Source organism: Colletotrichum truncatum (assembly GCF_014235925.2).
Source record: "Colletotrichum truncatum strain CMES1059 chromosome Unknown Contig_0002, whole genome shotgun sequence".
Classification (NCBI taxonomy): domain Eukaryota; kingdom Fungi; phylum Ascomycota; class Sordariomycetes; order Glomerellales; family Glomerellaceae; genus Colletotrichum; species Colletotrichum truncatum.
Window position 1 is genome coordinate 4,339,786 of NW_027222399.1, and position 16,782 is coordinate 4,356,567.

General features: G+C 50.0%; 4 protein-coding genes across 4 annotated transcripts; 2 read left to right on the top strand and 2 right to left on the bottom strand.

The window, feature by feature from the left end:
• Positions 1-1,154: 1,154 nt before the first annotated feature.
• CTRU02_204123 (sh3 domain containing protein) lies at positions 1,155-7,388 on the top strand (the record flags this gene model as incomplete). Its single annotated transcript, XM_036728216.1, has 2 exons — positions 1,155-6,702; positions 6,751-7,388. The coding sequence occupies 2 exons, from the start codon at positions 1,155-1,157 to the stop codon at positions 7,386-7,388; spliced, it is 6,186 nt and encodes a 2,061-aa protein (XP_036579925.1).
• A 1,407-nt stretch (positions 7,389-8,795) lies between these two features.
• Positions 8,796-9,807, bottom strand: CTRU02_204124 (class ii aldolase adducin domain-containing protein; the record flags this gene model as incomplete). Its single annotated transcript, XM_070204332.1, has 3 exons — positions 8,796-9,193; positions 9,250-9,507; positions 9,585-9,807. 3 exons carry the CDS (start codon positions 9,805-9,807, stop codon positions 8,796-8,798), a joined length of 879 nt encoding a protein of 292 aa, XP_070062095.1.
• A 2,374-nt stretch (positions 9,808-12,181) lies between these two features.
• CTRU02_204125 (uncharacterized protein) lies at positions 12,182-12,697 on the bottom strand (the record flags this gene model as incomplete). The annotated part of the gene is made up of 4 exons (XM_036728218.2): positions 12,182-12,235; positions 12,290-12,337; positions 12,390-12,609; positions 12,633-12,697. The coding sequence occupies 4 exons, from the start codon at positions 12,695-12,697 to the stop codon at positions 12,182-12,184; spliced, it is 387 nt and encodes a 128-aa protein (XP_036579927.2).
• A 905-nt stretch (positions 12,698-13,602) lies between these two features.
• Positions 13,603-14,465, top strand: CTRU02_204126 (uncharacterized protein; the record flags this gene model as incomplete). Its single annotated transcript, XM_036728219.1, has 2 exons — positions 13,603-13,753; positions 13,804-14,465. The coding sequence occupies 2 exons, from the start codon at positions 13,603-13,605 to the stop codon at positions 14,463-14,465; spliced, it is 813 nt and encodes a 270-aa protein (XP_036579928.1).
• Positions 14,466-16,782: the final 2,317 nt, after the last annotated feature.

Genomic DNA, 16,782 nt, shown 5'->3' on the forward strand with positions numbered 1-16,782 from the left:
ACCTGCACCTGCACCCACGCCTGGTACCTGCACCTGCTTTCTGCACCACCACACTACCAGCACAACCCGCCCTTGCCTTTCCTGGCTGCCGTTCCTGTGTGCTTCAGGGGCTCTTGCTTTTGTTGGCCTAGGCGAACTATAGTACAGACAGAGGATTACTGGAAGGTACGGTCGACATTACCTGCCTCTTGCTGCGATGGTCATCGCACCTCCCGAATCCGTCCACCAAACTCAGACAGAAATTCTTCATCCCCAGTGATCATTTTGCATGTCTGACGACAACGACGACCTTGGGCGGGTTTTTTTCTTCTGCTTTCTCCCCTGCCCCCTTCCACTTGTGTCTTGATTCTCCTTTGCCCTCTCTTCCGCCTCCAGTTCGGTCCATTCCGGTCCTCAGACTCAAATTTCTCGACACGTCTGTTTGGGACACTCTAATCGTCGTCCATCACGACACATTGTCGCTTCGCTTACCTGTCATTCGCTGTTTTGCCAATTTTCTATTGTTGATACCCCCCGCTACCCCTTTGGTTAGGAGTCCTTGATCGCGGCCTGCCGCCTCCTCACTGGCCCTCCTCTTTTTTTTTTTTTTTTTTTTTCCTCCTCCCCTTCCATCGCCAGCAACCCCCGTGCAGAAATTACGGATACCCTAGTTGGAACTGCTCCATCTTTCCACGACCACATAGCAAGCAGCAGCAACGGCTACTATCAGCTACGCAGTCAACAACCTACTCAATCGTTCTTCACCCCCACATCTCCGTCACCACGTCTTTCTTCGCATTGCCCTGCACCCGTATGCAGTGCTGCGTCCCTCAACAAGACTCGTACCCTCCCTGCCTGACCTACTCGATTGTCGATTGACCCGCCTCTGCTCTTCTGTCCCTGATGAAGCAATAGCCGATCGTCCCCACGAGGCCACCTCAAACACCACGTCAGCCCTGCAGGGTCCACAGGTTCAAGAGACTAGACCACATCATACAGCCCAGTCTGTTGATGCTCTGCAACCTGTATCCTGGATTGGACCTAGATCGAGGTGCACTCGAGCCAGGCTACCACGCCAACTGCCCTCCTCATCCCTCTCCCATCCCGATTCTCGACCCCGATCAGCCTCGATATCGACGACGCCTCGGGCCTGACGTCGACCCAAAGATCATTCAATGCCCTGGCAGCCCCTTCCCCGAATCGCCTTCGCCGTCGCGACATACCCCTTCGCCGCCTCAGGCCCGGCCGACCTACCCCTCGAGATTGGCGATGAACTGTACATAATCGAAGAGACCCCTGACGGCAACTGGCTGCGTGGCTACCTGGTAGCCCCTCCCAGTCTGCTGGCCGGACTGACCTCTGTCAAGGGGCAGACCCTCGAGGCTCGTGTCTTCAGCGGTATCTTCCCAAGGAGTTGTGTTGAGGTGCGCGAGGTCCTGGGCGAGTCCGATGAAACGGAAGACGGTGAAGACGGCGCCAGCGATGATGCTACGACAGCGAATGATGATATCCACATTGGGAGTGATTCAGGCAAGAGCGGCTTAACGCCGACAACTACCGAGAAGAGGGCGTCAGTGGATGGCCACAAGTCGATCGAGAGTTTACGGGGACCCAAGATCGAACTGAAGGGCCGTAAACCTCTCAAGGAGCTTCCCAATGGCACTCAAGGACGGCTTTCCGTGCCCGTCAAGCGGGACCCGGATGCTCCCCGACCTGCCGCGCCTGTGCCTATGCTCAAAATCGGCGACGAGACTCCTACGTCGGCGGCCGAGCCTCTTATCGACGAAATCGCCAGCTGTTTACGCGAATGGCACTCGACAAACTTACACAGCCTCGTATTGTCCCGGCAGTACTCTCGTCTCGACAAGCTGTCGCATCTGATCACAACCCTCAACCTCAGCAGACAGCAATTCCTTCACAATGTTCTTACAACACACGAATACGACAAGCTCCGAGAAAAGACGGTCTGGGATTTGGTGCGCGTGAACAAGCTATGTGGAGGAGAAGTCATAGTGCGAGACCCGACAGAGCGCGGACGGGTGCTGACAGGCGACGATTCGGTCGTGGAGGTGACAAAGTTGCAGTCGGTCATGAGCGTTCTGGATGAGCCTCCACATCCCACAGCCGAGCCGACGGCGCTGCATCATTTATTGGTCGATGTTAAGGGATTTGCTGGCGCGTCCGCCGAAGAAACGTCACTCGTTGTCTACCTGGTGGCCAAGCCGGTGGGAGAACAGGCGACGGCCCTCTCTGAGTGCTTTGTCATCGATATACCCCCTGGCGGAACAATTGGCACTCTTTCCAAGTCTGGCCAGACGAGAACCATATTCGCCGATCTCTCTTCACAAGATATTGGCGATGTCGCCTCGGCGGAAACGGATCTTTACCTCGTGGTGAAGGTGCGATCTTCTCACCAAGTTGCAGCTAGCGGAAAGCCAGAATCTCGTTCCGGCGCCAAATCCCAGGGGGCTGGGGCACACAAGGACCCTGCCAAGCCGCCTTCCGCCAGCAATAACAAGTCTTCTAGAAGGAGTCTAATGTGGGGATCGAAGACGGCACGTTCGGCATTCTCAAGGGGGGGAGCGGCATCAAGGTTGGACTCTGTGACGGAACAAATGGATGGCCGCCCGTCAACCCAAGAGGATGGTACCGATAGCGCAGCGCCGCCCAGCACGGCCGGCTCAAGAACTAGAGGGTCAATGGACGCTGGGGCAGGGTTCCACATGGCTGAGCGCACAGTGGGCATAGGTGTGCTGAAGCTTAATGCGCTCATGAAGCAGGAAGACGAAGTTGAGCAGGTTGTTAGCGTATGGTCACCCTCGCTTACGATCCCTACCGAGAAACAAGGCCTGCATGAAGATTGGGACGTCCTGATCCGAGAGCTCATGGACAGCCCGAATGGCCACTATGAGAAGTCACGTCGAACAGAGCGAGTGCAAGTTCACCTAAAACCCTTTAATCATCCAGACGTGGAAACATTAGTCAAGGTTACACCGACTCTTCTCGCTGGGGTCCGAACAACAAATAAGATTGGCTTCTCGGGTGCGCCAACAAAACCGAGATCGGACATCTATGTCACTCTCGACACCGCAGCTCTGTCAAAGCAGAATCTTCTTTCCAGATATGCAGGCAACCCAACTACCCTCTCCAGCAGCGTACACGGAAATAATATGCAGGTTACTCTTGAAGTCCGGAGAACGAGCGGGGAAAAGATACCGAACTGCATCTTCTCCTCGTCCAACACTGAAGGGTTAACTACGTGGAAGTCCACAGCGGTAGACAGAGGAGGTCACTGGAGACAGACCGTTCGACTTGTAGTTCCACCACAGGATGTGTTTACTTCACACCTCGTCATGTTCCTGTCTGAGATGCCAAATGCTCCTTTCGCGGTTGCCCACATGCCGTTGTGGAACCAAGAGGCTTTTGTCCGAGACGGTGCTCACGCTTTGCTGCTTTACAAGATTGATGAGTACACATCCACCGCCCAAGCAGGCCCGTCCGGAAAAGGAGGGTACCTCTCGCTGCAGTGGAGCGCCAGAGGGAACGATGAACATTCTGCCGAAGTGACCGGACCCTTGGCAATCCTGCGTGTCGACACATACCTATGCAGCACCACGTTCTCCCAAGACAGGGTGGTACTAGGGTTGATCAAGTGGAAGGACGCCCCTAAAGAAGAGATTCCCGCTCTCCTGAAGCACCTGATTTTCGTACCGGAAATTGAGGTCGTCAAGCTCCTCAGCGATGTCCTTGACGCACTTTTCGGCATCCTGGTCGAACACTCCGGTAACGATGAGTACGAGGACTTGGTGTTCACTGCGTTGGTAAGAGTTCTGGGTATCGTGCACGACAGGAGATTCAATCTAGGCCCCCTGGTTGACCAATACGCTGAAAATCGTTTCAACTACCCCTTCGCCACGGCATGCCTCGTCCGGTCTTTTACGCGTTTGCTTGAGAAACCCACCGAGCCAGAGACGTCAAGAAAGCTCCGTTCTACCTTCAAGGTTGTTCGTCATATCCTGAAATTCATTACTCACGCGCGGGGCCAGCAGAAGGCCAAGGAAGCTGGAATAGGTATCACGACTTCAGGCTCCACACCTGGCTTTACCCGAGAGCTGAGAAACATTTTCAAGGCTCTAGATGCCATGATGCGTAACAACGCCCCGGTCCTAGTCGGCAGCCAGACCCTGGCTGTTCAGCACTTCCACACGTGGCTGCCAGAACTGACTGGACTTTTGACCACTGAAGAAATCCTCCATATTGCAATCGACTTTCTCGACTCCTGCGCCGATGTCAAGGGCAAACTGGTGCTGTACAAGTTAGTCTTGATCATCAACTACTCGAAGCTCGACATGTTCTCCCGGCCGGATCAAAAATCAGCCCTCACAGCCAATACGGTACGATGGATCGCACCGCACTGGGGCCATAACGAAGATGTTACCGATCTGTGGAAAGATCAAGTACGTCTTTGTTGCTCCGTTCTCGCCAGCCAGATCGACAACCTGGGAGCCGAGATTCCCGACTACCTACCAAAAATAATCGACTCTTATTTGTCTATTGTGTCAACCGACATCAAGCCGCGCAACCGTCTTTCCCTTTTGTTTCCGACATCATACCCGTTCCCGTCTAGACCTATAATGGAAGAATGCACATTCGATGAGGCATTGATTGAGCTCTCTGCCATTCTTTCAGCTGTTTCAAATTCACCAAGCGGCATGCAACTGGAGTTGACGGAAGGAGACCTAACTGTATTATTAGAAAATACCCTTCGCGTACACATGAGCATACTGATGGGAGAGGCTTTCCCACCAGAATGGTTGAGCGTACATATTTATCACCACAAGTCTACGATGAAGACGTTGCAGTATCTCTCCAGCATCTTGCTGGAGTCTTTTTTACCACACCCTGACGAGGCCGAGAGTTTCAACACGGAACTCTGGAAGATGTTCTTTACGACAATGTTGAAGCTGGTCGGCAGCCCTTCCCTGGCACTGGAGACTTTCCCCGAACAAAAGCGCAGGGCGGTATGGAAGATCGCCGGCGACGTGAGGGAACATGGGGCTGAGCTGCTGAGGAGGACCTGGGAGGCTATTGGATGGGAGACGAGCAGTGACGAGCGGGCTCGATACGGCCTGTCCAAGATGGGCGGCTACCAGGTTCAATACGTCCCTACCTTGGTCGGTCCAATCGTCGAGCTTTGTCTTAGTGTGCACGAAGGCCTTCGACGCATGGCAGTTGAAGTACTTCAGACCATGATTGTCAGCGAGTGGACTTTGAGCGAGGACCTTTCTGCCATCCAGACTGAGATGATCGATTGTCTCGACCATTACTTCAAGTCCAAACCTTTGACTGAAAGCATCCTGCAGAAACTCTTCGTGAACGAGGTATTGGAGAGGTTCGCGCCTCTGTCAGCCATACCAGAAGATTCTCTGCATGCAAGTCTTAGCGAATTGATGGCTACCGTTGACGAGTTCCTCGATCTGCTTGTGGCCGTTCACAGTGGCGACGTCACAAGCGAGGCATCCCATCTCATCAACCGCCTCAGACTGATGGAATTTCTCCGAGACATGCAAAAAGAGGAAATATTTATTCGATACGTCCATCAGCTGGCTGTTCTTCAAGGCGAGGCGAGGAACCACTGCGAGGCCGGTCTGGCACTGCGCCTCCACGCCGACCTTTATGCATGGGATCCGACAAAGCAGGTTCCTGCCTTGGAGGAACCCGAGTTTCCTGTTCAGACCCATTTTGAGCGCAAGGAGCGCATCTACTTCGACATGATCAAGCGTTTCGAGGATGGGGAGGCTTGGAGCAGCGCTCTTGCAGCCTACCAAGAGTTGCGGACCCAGTACGAGAGCAACATTTTCGACTTTTCCAAACTGGCGAGGACTGAGCGCGCCATTGCCACTATTTATGAGACCATTTCGAAGAGCGACAAACTCGTGCCGAAATATTTCAAGGTTGTGTACAAGGGCCTTGGATTCCCGTCCAGTCTCCGCGATAAGGAATTCGTGTATGAGGGCTCCCCGACAGAACGTGCCGCTGCCTTCACGGATCGAATGCAGGAGCAGTACCCATCTGCTCAAATCGTTACTGGCGGCGATGTTGACGACGTCGAAGGCCAGTTCCTTGTCATATCCGCAATTACGCCCCACCGCGACCTTAACCACCAAGTGTTCCAGCGCGCTCGCGTTCCTCAAGTCATCCGTGACTATCTCCTATCAGCCCATCCTCAAAGCTTCTCTGTTTCGTCCAAGCGCAATACATCCGGGCCCGTTGAAGAGCACTACGCAGAAAAGTTTGTCTTCACCACCGCGGACCCATTCCCGACAATCTTGCGGCGAAGCGAGATCGTCAACACCAAGGAAATTAGACTTAGTGCCCGCGAAACCGGTCTCGAGCGAATTGTCAGGAAAACCCAAGAGATGACTGTTATTGAGAAACAGATAGCCGACGGCGATCATGAGAATGCTCAACTCCTCCTTGATGCCATCAGTATATCTGTCAACCCAGACTCCGAAAACAGTGTGGTTTGCTACCGTCAACTGCTTCCCACTCCCAGCGAAGATGATAGCGAAGAAGAGGATGAGGCGGTGGAGTTGGAACCCCAAGACAACGCCATCAAAATGGCTCTAGTTGACCACGCTATCATGATCAAACGGTGCCTGGGAACTTTTTCCCGAAGTTCGAACGAGATTCTCAACCAAAAACATGAGGAGCTCAAGAAATGTACGTTGTTCTTGCAACACTGTTGACGATTAGTTCTAATTCTTCTAGACTTCGAAAGCACATTTGCGCCCGAGATCGCCCTCTTCGCACCTCCGCAACCTTGTCGGGAGTCATCCATGGCTTCCCCGACCTGGCGTCGATCATCGCCGTCCACTGAGCAAGTTTCTCCTCAGCCTCAGAGCATTAACGGCATGATCACCAACGGCGTGATTGCGGAAGAGGCTGCGACAGTTGCGCCTATAGCTGTACGAGCCCGCGGCACGCGGCTTAGCTTCCTCGGAGGCCGTAGGAAGGATTCCCTGGGACAGCAACAGACCAATGGCGATACCCATGTGAACGGTGACGCGGATGAAACTGTCAGCAACAGAAGTCGGAGTTTCAGCAAGACCCAGGAGAACGGTAACCGTCGGAGCTTTTTCCGTACCACGACTGCGACGCCCGATGCCCAGCGTACTACGGGTGGTAATGACGCCACAAGCGAGTGGGTGACAGACTCTGGCGGGCGTCAAAGTTCAGACCTTGGCGTGAGCTACTCTGAGAAGGAGCGCCAGTACAGCGATGATCGATCGGTGGAGTCTCCCGGCGTTGTCAAGCGAGGTAGTGTTAGAAAGAGGCTCAGCTTGCTGAAGCTGGGTAAAAAGTCAAACAAGGGGGCAGGCGCTATGGGCAGCGTGCACGAAGAGTAGGACTTCACGACAGCGGCTCAGCGGCTGGGCTATATGAACAAGACGACGGGAGAGTGGCAGTACTCGGTGTCGTAACAGCGGCTCGAACGGCAGCTGGGCGACATGTTGCCTCAAGGTTAGAATCAGGATTGGACGTGCACAATTTCCAACGGTGTTCCCATGGGGACTGGGGCTAGGAGATTTAAAGGCTTTTTCTTCTTTTTCTGTGAAACTCGCAAGCGAGGGGAGAGGTTTGGAGGGGACCACGGTGTTCTGGATATGTGTTTGTAGGATCCCCCACATCTGCCTGACGGCCATAGCGCGGCAGTGCATTTTTCTTGTCTGGTTTTCTTCGTGAATAATATTTTTTCCCCCTATTTTAGCGGGAGCCCGACATACACTTGTTCCTTGCCAGACAGACGCTTTGCCGTCAGTGGAGATCATTTGGTTGTTACAACTATTCGTGTACCTACAAGCCCTCGTCAGAGACACATCGATCCCTTCGGCACCCAACTCTGAAGGTCCTATCCTACGCCAAGATGGCGAGATGGCGTGGATGACCTCGAGGGCTTATTGCGGTACCCGTCTTCAGCCATTCATCGGAAAAAGGTGAGGCAGAAGATCATCCCGTATTTAGGGACACGACGTTCCTTGTCTGTTTGGACAGCAGGGTTGTGCGACGGACTCTGTTGTCTTATTGCAGAGGCCATCCAACGCCGGGAGTAGAAAGGGAGTCTAGCCGCCGCAGGCCAGGGACGGTCAGCTTCGTGGTATGCACATCCAAGTCATCGGTACCGACTCTGACAATGCTTTGTGTTTCTTGGAGCCCGTGCCATGATTGAGTGCGGAGATCACTATTAACGGTGTATGCAACATGCCTGTTACCTTATCTTACCTGTAGTAGCCAGAATTGCGGAGACATGAAGGAACGTACGATTTCTCTGTCAAGGGTTCCCCTTCAACGAATGTTGATAGCATTAAACTCGGGAAGAACCTAGTTGGTAAACATTGTTGTTACCCCAGGCCATCTTGGGTTGACTCGTTTTAAGTTGTGTTTGTAATGCGGGGAATGCCTAGAACGTGTACTTCGTGCTTGCCTGCCTGCCTGCCTGCCTGATGAAACATGTTTCCGGATGACCAATTTTTGAGGTGTTCACGTGAGTACCTAGACATATATGCCAATCGTAATATCAAGAAACGCAGGCAGCAGCCTATAAAAATAAGCTCCAAACAAGAAACTTCCCTGGGGTATGAGGTCTTGATAAGATGAGTCCAAAGTGGGCACGATCGTTGAACAAGGCTTGCCATTTGTGTGTTAAGACATTGTTCAAGTATATCGACGGATGAACCGAATACTGTGGTTAATACTTGGTTGGAGAGTCGATCAGTCTGCATTGTAGGGGCCCAAGATTGTATACACTGTGGCTTTTACAGCAAGAAGTCGCCACCCGACTCCTTCAAAATCAACTGATACTCCGGAACAAATTGCATGTACATGACTTCCGGAGTACCAGTGCCATCCTTGGTGTACTGAGCTTCCTCGTCATCAACTAGGGTTTTCTTCAGACCGCTCGCAGCACCGTTGCTGCCCGGAGCAATGGCTGACTCGATCAAAAGCTGACTTTGACAAGCGCGCTCAAGAGCAATAAAGTAAGCAGCCGCCTCGCCAACGGTGCCCCCGCAGGTGAGAAGACCGTGGTTCTGCAAAATTATGTTCTTGTTGGTAGGACCGAGGTGATCGGCAATACGCTGACCTTCCTCCTTGGCGAGAACGACACCACCAAATGAGGGATAAACGGAGAGGTCGTTGTAGAACATGCAGGAATCTTGTCGGTCAGCGTTATTACAAGGCCATGTATAATTATTCACAAGTGGAACTCACCTTGGTTCAGCATCTCGATTGGGCGTCCAAAGGTACTCCATGCTCGGCCATAGGGGCTGTGCATATGGCAGGCAGCGTTGACGTCCGGTCGCCTCAGATGCAGAGCAGAGTGAATCATGAACCCTGCCGTGTTCACCGGCTTATCGGCGCCGCCAATGCGATTGCCGTTCTCATCAATGTGGACCATGTCCGACACCTTGAGAACGCCAAAATGTACGCCATACGGGTTGATCCAGAACGTGTCCGGTCTTACGGGATCTTCATGCGCTGCTTAGCATGCGTCGTATTACAAACAGTGGAGGCAATTTAACCCTCCCACTGTCACAGAAACGTACCTCTGAGGCTGATGTGTCCGCTGGCGCCGTCCGAGAAACCCAACTTGGCAAAGATGCGAAATGCGGCGGCCATTTGTTCCAGCTGCCATCTGCGGGCGGCCTCTTTCGTCTCGGGGACTGGGATCTGATGGAGTCGCTTCACTTTACCGCTCGACGTATTTCCCGAGTCCAACGCCGATGCGAGGGGGCCGGCAGATGGGGTTCCTGTTGCGCTGGGAGACATGCTGGACAGTCGATAGCAGAAAGGTTTGGGGGGAGGGGGAGTTGGTTGATCAAAAAAGGAGTACTCGGATGGCTTTCTGCCTTCCACCTGAAATATCTCTCGCAAGATAAACGTTCTCTTGAAGTTACAATCAGAAAACGCAAGGCGATTTGATGATGTGACGAAGTTGTGGTTACTCCGCACGCCGGAATCGCAAGTTGGGGAATGCGGATATGCAATGTCGCCATCTCGGATATCCCCGACCCCGGCGGCTAAAGGCGGTGTTTAGGTATTTCTCGACAGCACACCCCCATCACGACATCAAATGCTGATGGACCCCACAGCCCCGTATCATCACAACTCTCCTTTTCCATGCGGGCAATAGTTGTTTGATGCTGAGTATCGTCCCAAATGGTTCGATGTTAGTGTGAGTTTAAGAGATGGAGTTCAAACAGATAGCTCAAATGTCAAAACATCCAAGGAGAATGGCTACATAAGGTCACTATCGGAAAGAGCCATAGGAGTTGATGAAACCTTGGGAAAAGAGCAGGTTCTAAGGGCGTGAGAAATAACTATCAAGAATACTCTTCTCCAATAGAATGACTCCGTGGCTTAGCTACAAAGCGGTTTGAGGCCAAATAATAGCACAAACGCTTTGCAGAATTTTAATGATATTGTCCCAATACTACGACCCCATACTATAACTTGAAGACAAGTTCTAATGGAGAGGACTGTAATAAACCGTTTTTCATGGAAGCTTTAGTGCTGACACAGATAGAAGAGAACTGCAGGGGACGGTGGTAGTTTTGTGCTCAGCACTGGCTCTCAACCAGCTTCTTCCCCTGCCTGAAGAGTCAGTTAATTGAGACAGAGTACTCCGGTGCAGTTTTATTGGAGTTAGTTGCTGACAAAACTGCACTCACAGTCGGTGAGGGTAGTGTCAATAGAAATTCAAAAAGCCTTGAGCCAGCCCTTTTGCCGTGAGCGATATGATCGCGCTGTGAGCTCCTGCCTGAGCTTGCAAGATCAGTACGGTATTCGAAAAATGAAAATCCTCATAAAGAACACTGTGCATGGAGATCTGAAATTTTGAGACTTTTTACCTGCGGCAATGGAAACACAACGGTGGGACATTCGGTGGCATAATTTCAACTGGGTATTCTTAAAATTCCGTTGAGGCTGAAACCTTGTGAGAAACCTGTATTATCAAATTAGGGTTGCTCATGCAAATAGGCAAGGCGGTAAGCACACGCACGTAGGCCATCGACTCAGTAATACCATGGCTGAGTTGTAGGGTATAGTGATTTTTGTTGGGGTCAAAATGGAGTAGGGCGAGTTCAGGTCGAGCTTGCTGCAAGTTACCTCCAAGGTAAGCGCCGAATCTCTAGAAGCTCGTAGGGGTTCATTCATTTACTAATGTCAAATTTGGGATCATGTTAAGAATTCATACGTCAACGCCGAGTTCTATTACCCACAGCAGAAGCCAATTGTCACGAATAAACCGCATCGTTGCATCTTCTTGGCAAAACCGTCGGCTGTCCAGTAATGACAAGAGATGTTCACTTACTTTCATTGGTTTCCTGTTTTGCATGCTCGTTTAGATGAAACTACTAGCACGACTAGCGAGTCGCACCTCTGCCAACGAGTTTGCTTCCTGAGCTCGGCTGGGTACCTAGACTCCAATTAAAGCAGACATAGACTCCTTTCTAGTCGTAAAACATATGAAATTGGATCATCGCAAGACAATCGGCCCCTGTTCGATACCTTGAGTCAGTCAGGCAGTGTGTAAAGGGTAGCAGAAGTTCTTTGCCTACTTAGTCTCCCACTAATTAGCAAATGACTGCAGGTATATCCTGGTGAGTGGAACTGTCCATCCAAGAGCCAGCCAAAGCTTGTTTGGGCAGCCTAGTCATCTGATTCAGAGGGAAACCGTGGGTAACAGTTGGATATTTCGACCTTAGTTTATTATCCATATGTGACCATGTGGCACTTGTTGGGGTGAGCTTGACTAGGCATAAGTCACAGCTTCGATGGGACAATTTCCCCAGACACAATCACTTATAGAGCGAAATAACTTAGCAAGACACTTTTCCCCTCACTTTCCTGAGATTTTATTATCGGCGGCCGCACTACTAGGGTTCGTCATATGAGGACCAGCGCGCCAAACATAGCTTGAAATAATATTCTTATGATCATCAAGTAGATTTTAGTCACGCTAATTTATCAAAGCTAAGGCATACAGGCAGTCATGTGCTTCTTGTACTCTCTAAAAATGGAATGAAGAAAATATCCATCTTTTTCATCAAAAGAGAATGCCGATTCTGTTCCTTAAAGACACCAACGCCTTGCACCTGAAAGTTCTCTTGGAATACTGATTGGCGAGGAGTCTGCAACTTCAGTTGCCATCATTGCCCTCAGCACCACAGTACTTTCTGCAGTAGTGGTTCATCTAAAAGTCGGTACGATTAGCATAGTATCTTGAGTACTCAAATATTTGATTTACCTCGTCACCACCAATATGCCAGTCGGCAGAGTTACATAGGAGGCCGTCCTATTAATTCATCATTAGCGCAAAATGGTAGAACTCAGAGAGTCTGACATACAAAAGTACAATCAGGGCATTTGTCCCATTGTTTGTTTCCGGTATTGCGGTTCTTGTAGTAGCCGCAGGCACACTTAGTGGCTTCAAGGCTAATCTCGTATTCCGTCCGGAAACCATAGCCAATACCCCACGGGGTACCGTTACCGGTGCTACCGCTTCTTGCAGCATTAACGCAGACAGCAGAGCTGTGCAGCCGAGCTACGGCACTAGCCATCATCGATCAGTATTATGAAATCGGAAGAATAAGAACGTTGGGATATCATACACGGTGATCAGAGCCCCTACGGTAACAAGTGATGAGACCCGCATGGTATGGGAATAGTTATAGAAGCTTGAAAGGTCTGGAGGCGAATTTGTTATGATTATGAACCGGAAAACGAGGAGGAAGGCTTCGAAGCTTTAATGGTGGAAAGCCCAATGATTGAAATACAAATGCGTCTTTTCTCAAAGGTGAAATGTTGGCTACCAAAGTGCAAGGCTTAGCGTGATTGTGTCTCGTCATTCCCAGATTTCGTGTTCTCCATGACTTGATGATGAACAATATATTGAATATTGATTACAGATTACATTACTCGTTAACGGAGCTAATGATAAGCTTACCTTTTGGGTTGATTGGCGCTCGCAGACCAATAGATTTGACAACTCATTAGCATTCTATTCCACTCTTGAAGGAAGTCTTGGTAACGTGATCGTTTTTACAGTCACTGAATCATGCAGCAGGGGCAAGCCAAACTGAAATAGGCAATTATGTCCTCAAGCACTTGTTCGACAATCCGTTACCCTGTCCAAGGCGTGGCTGATCTTCGCCCAATGAAACAACATGAGAATACCGCTAGAGTGTTTTGAAGATGATGATTGTTGATCTACACCTGTAGAGAACAGACCCTCTCAAGTGTTGTTGGGACTGCCCGCCGAGGCCTCCTGAATCTTCCTCCATGACTCGCTAGATTGAGACTGCCCTCATCTGGAGGCAACATGCTTGGAGCAATGTACTCTGATCGGACGAACTCATTCCGGATCTGTAGCTAACACACTCGGGCAAAGCTATCTCGTGTGACTGTAAACTGACTGAAGCTACCTAAAGACGTTTACGATTTGGTTCTACGACATTGAAAAAACTTATAATGCCTCGGTGATCCTGTTATCTGTTTTGAATTCGTTCTTTACCGCTACTATAAACCCACTCAATATTTCTCAGATTGGCCTCTCTCAAGATGGATGCCCTTCGCTTCACTATTACTGCCTTGTTTGCCGCCTCCATCGTTATCTCAGCTCCACTCACCAAACAACTTGAAGGCAACTTTACCGAGGCTGCTGACCGCCATATGCGCCGCGGTGAACTGCTTGTCGTTGGAGATGGTCGCGGTATGCCGTTCTTTTTTATCCAAGTTGGGTTTAGGTCTCTGACGGAAAAGTCGTTTTTGCAGCCTCTATTATTACAGCAGACACATGGGACCTGCTTTTGAAGACCATGAACATCCTCCCTGAGGCACCCGAAATCGACTATGACTGGCTTAGGGCCGGTGATGAGTTCGCTGAGATTCCTAGTAACCACAGCGAGCTCGGCCCTAGCAAGCGTGACTGCGATAGCAATCATCCAATTATTATTGATCGCACTCTGCGCTTCGTCGATTGGGATGTACAGATGTCTCCAGTTGTTATCGGCACTGGCAGCAGAGGTATGGACATCACGATCTCCAAGTCTTACTCCATTGCCAATCAGGTCACGGTCAGTGCTGGCTTAGACGTCACGCCTATAAAGGACCGTCTTAAGCTTGGCTTTGGAATCGACTTTTCTCGCACTTGGACCACTATGCAAGGTTATCTGATCCGTGGCACTGTTGATGCCGGTCAAACAGGCGTTGTCATTACTATGCCCTGGACTAACCGCCGATATGGACGTACCTTTCAGGGTTGTGTCGGTAACCTTCGCCAAACTGGTACTTTTATGGCCGACTCTCATGAAGATGGTTCATACGAGGGTGTCACCTGGGTTTCTGGTGCCATTACCACTTGCGTTAAAAATCAAACCAGTATTCCCCTGTCTCGTTGTCACGGCGTTGGGGACTTTCTGTGATGCATTTTAGGCGTCACTGTTTTCTCTTCTTCTCTCTTTTCTTTTCTTTTTTTGTTTTTGTTTGAGAAAGTTCCTTTATACCCACAGATGCTACATTGCCTCTTTGATTCCTTGGTAGCAGAGCCCCATTCGGATTTCGCATGATGATTCCGCCCATGTATGGTCATTGGTCATCATCAAAGATCTGTTTTTTCCCAGCGATTTCGTTAAGGTATTAGAGGCAATCTGGAACGCGTTTAGGAGATTCAAGGGAGATAATGATGTTTGTAGGAATGCATGCATCATGTAGTTTGCGGGACATATATTCAATATCAACGGCTTCTTGTATTACACGTGCGTACGACTGGTACTGTGATATAATTACTTTTCTAACAGGAGAGAGCTAAAGACTTTACATCTGCAAATCATCTTTAATCAGCTGAGCTTATTCTCAATTAGAATGAGCCCAAAGTTTCAGGCAGGGAATCACCTCTATATTCGGCATAGCGGTTGTGGAGGCGTTCCCCTGTGTTACCTTAATACCTTTACCTGCACATTTCATGATTTCAGGAAGCTCCTGAATGCTGTTATCCAGGCTATGACAAAAAGGAGCTGGAGCTGGAAGACACCCCCGAGCGGCCTTAAGCTTGGGCGCGCAGACATAGGCAAGTATTGAAAGCCCAAGCTTACATGTCAACGTCAAAGCCTCGGGTTTCTCAAAAGAAATTCACTTGGATGTTTCTTTTAGAGATTATTTAGCATATCCTAGATCCGAGCGTGTTGGTCAGGAGTGCGTAACACTTAGCGTTTTGCGCTCTCACTGTTGAAGGTTGAACGGTATACTACTAGATCACTGGTTTAACTTTCAAGTCCGGAAATTTTAAATTAATTAATTCTTTCTACTCATAGCCGACAGGACTAGTAATGTACGCTTGCCTTTCGAGTTCAGTTGACTTTGCTGCCAAGCACGCTACACTCGTTCGGCACGGGGATGATTGAATGGACACCCACGTCCTAGTATAATGTTAAATTTTGATTTCTTTCGAGATATGACAAGAAATATCATGGGTAGAGATTTTGGTAAATAGAATACATGTGGGAGTAAAGCGCAGATTTACCTTGCTTATCGTGGTATAAAAGAGGATCCAAGTCTAGTCTTAGCCAACGACGTCGTTGAACTTGACTCAGGGGATTTCAGTTACATGGCTGGCAGATGCTTAGCAAAGTTTTCCCAGACACTTACTGGCAGTAAGGCGAGACATTCTGACAGAACAAAGCCGGAGAAGGCAAGGTCAACCGCTCAGCGATGACGTTGAGGCTGGCATCCCTGCTGAGGCTTGAAGCCCTCAGCTTAGCTAACGGTGAGATGCGAGTTCGGTTCGCGCAAAAGGTGTGAAGGCAATTCCGGTTTCAGTGAGTGGCAGGGCAAACTGTTTTCTTTGTCAGACTTTTGGGAGTGAGAGAGTCTTAAAAGCACTAATATAGGGTAGCTTAAGCGAACAAAGTTACTCGTTGGAGTACCAAGGTCCCATTGCGTTCCCTCGGCAATTATGTCTTCGCATCTGAAGAAGCATAACACGGGCCCCGGCCCGGCCTACGCTTCAACTTGTCCAATGTCCGAGCCGACTTCGACTTGTTGCAATGTCGTTATGCCACTGGCGCAACAATCAATGCGGGGGGACAGAAACGGTTCTCGCAGTCAGTCCTGGGAAAGATATTTTATGTGTCCCTTACTTGCAAACTGCCAAACATGTGATTCGGATCAACCTCTTCAACCTAGTATTTCTCACAGCAAGGCAGGTATAATCATTGCAAAAAGTCTAACATCGTACGACTGCATTGACGGAGAACGAACTGCAAGGTATAGGCTTATATCGAACAACACGGCACGTGTGCTAAAAAGGTATTGCGTAATTTAGCTTCTCAGCAGCTCAAAGGCCCGACCATTCTGGAAGTTGATATTTCGAAGATTGGGTCCTTTGCCATTGCCAGTTTCTTTACTTATAGCAACCGTGCTGAGCTCGGGCCAGTGTACTGAATTTCCACTCTTGAAGGAGTACACGCTACGCTTTGTGTAGCATTTACGCAATAGTCCTAGCTAAAGGGCTAGTTCCTTTCTTTCTGCTCGTGGCAAACGGGACCTAATTTAGCACTGACGATTAACAATCCCGGATAACTGAGACCAGCGATCCGATTCATCAGGTTTGACCCAACATTCTGTTTCCGTCGACATACAGCTAATTGTGAAATTCCGAATCTTTGAAAGTGGGCTCAGAAGCCTCCATCCCTGAAAGGATGAGGAGCGACTATTGCATGTGCACAAAGCTGAATAAGAAGG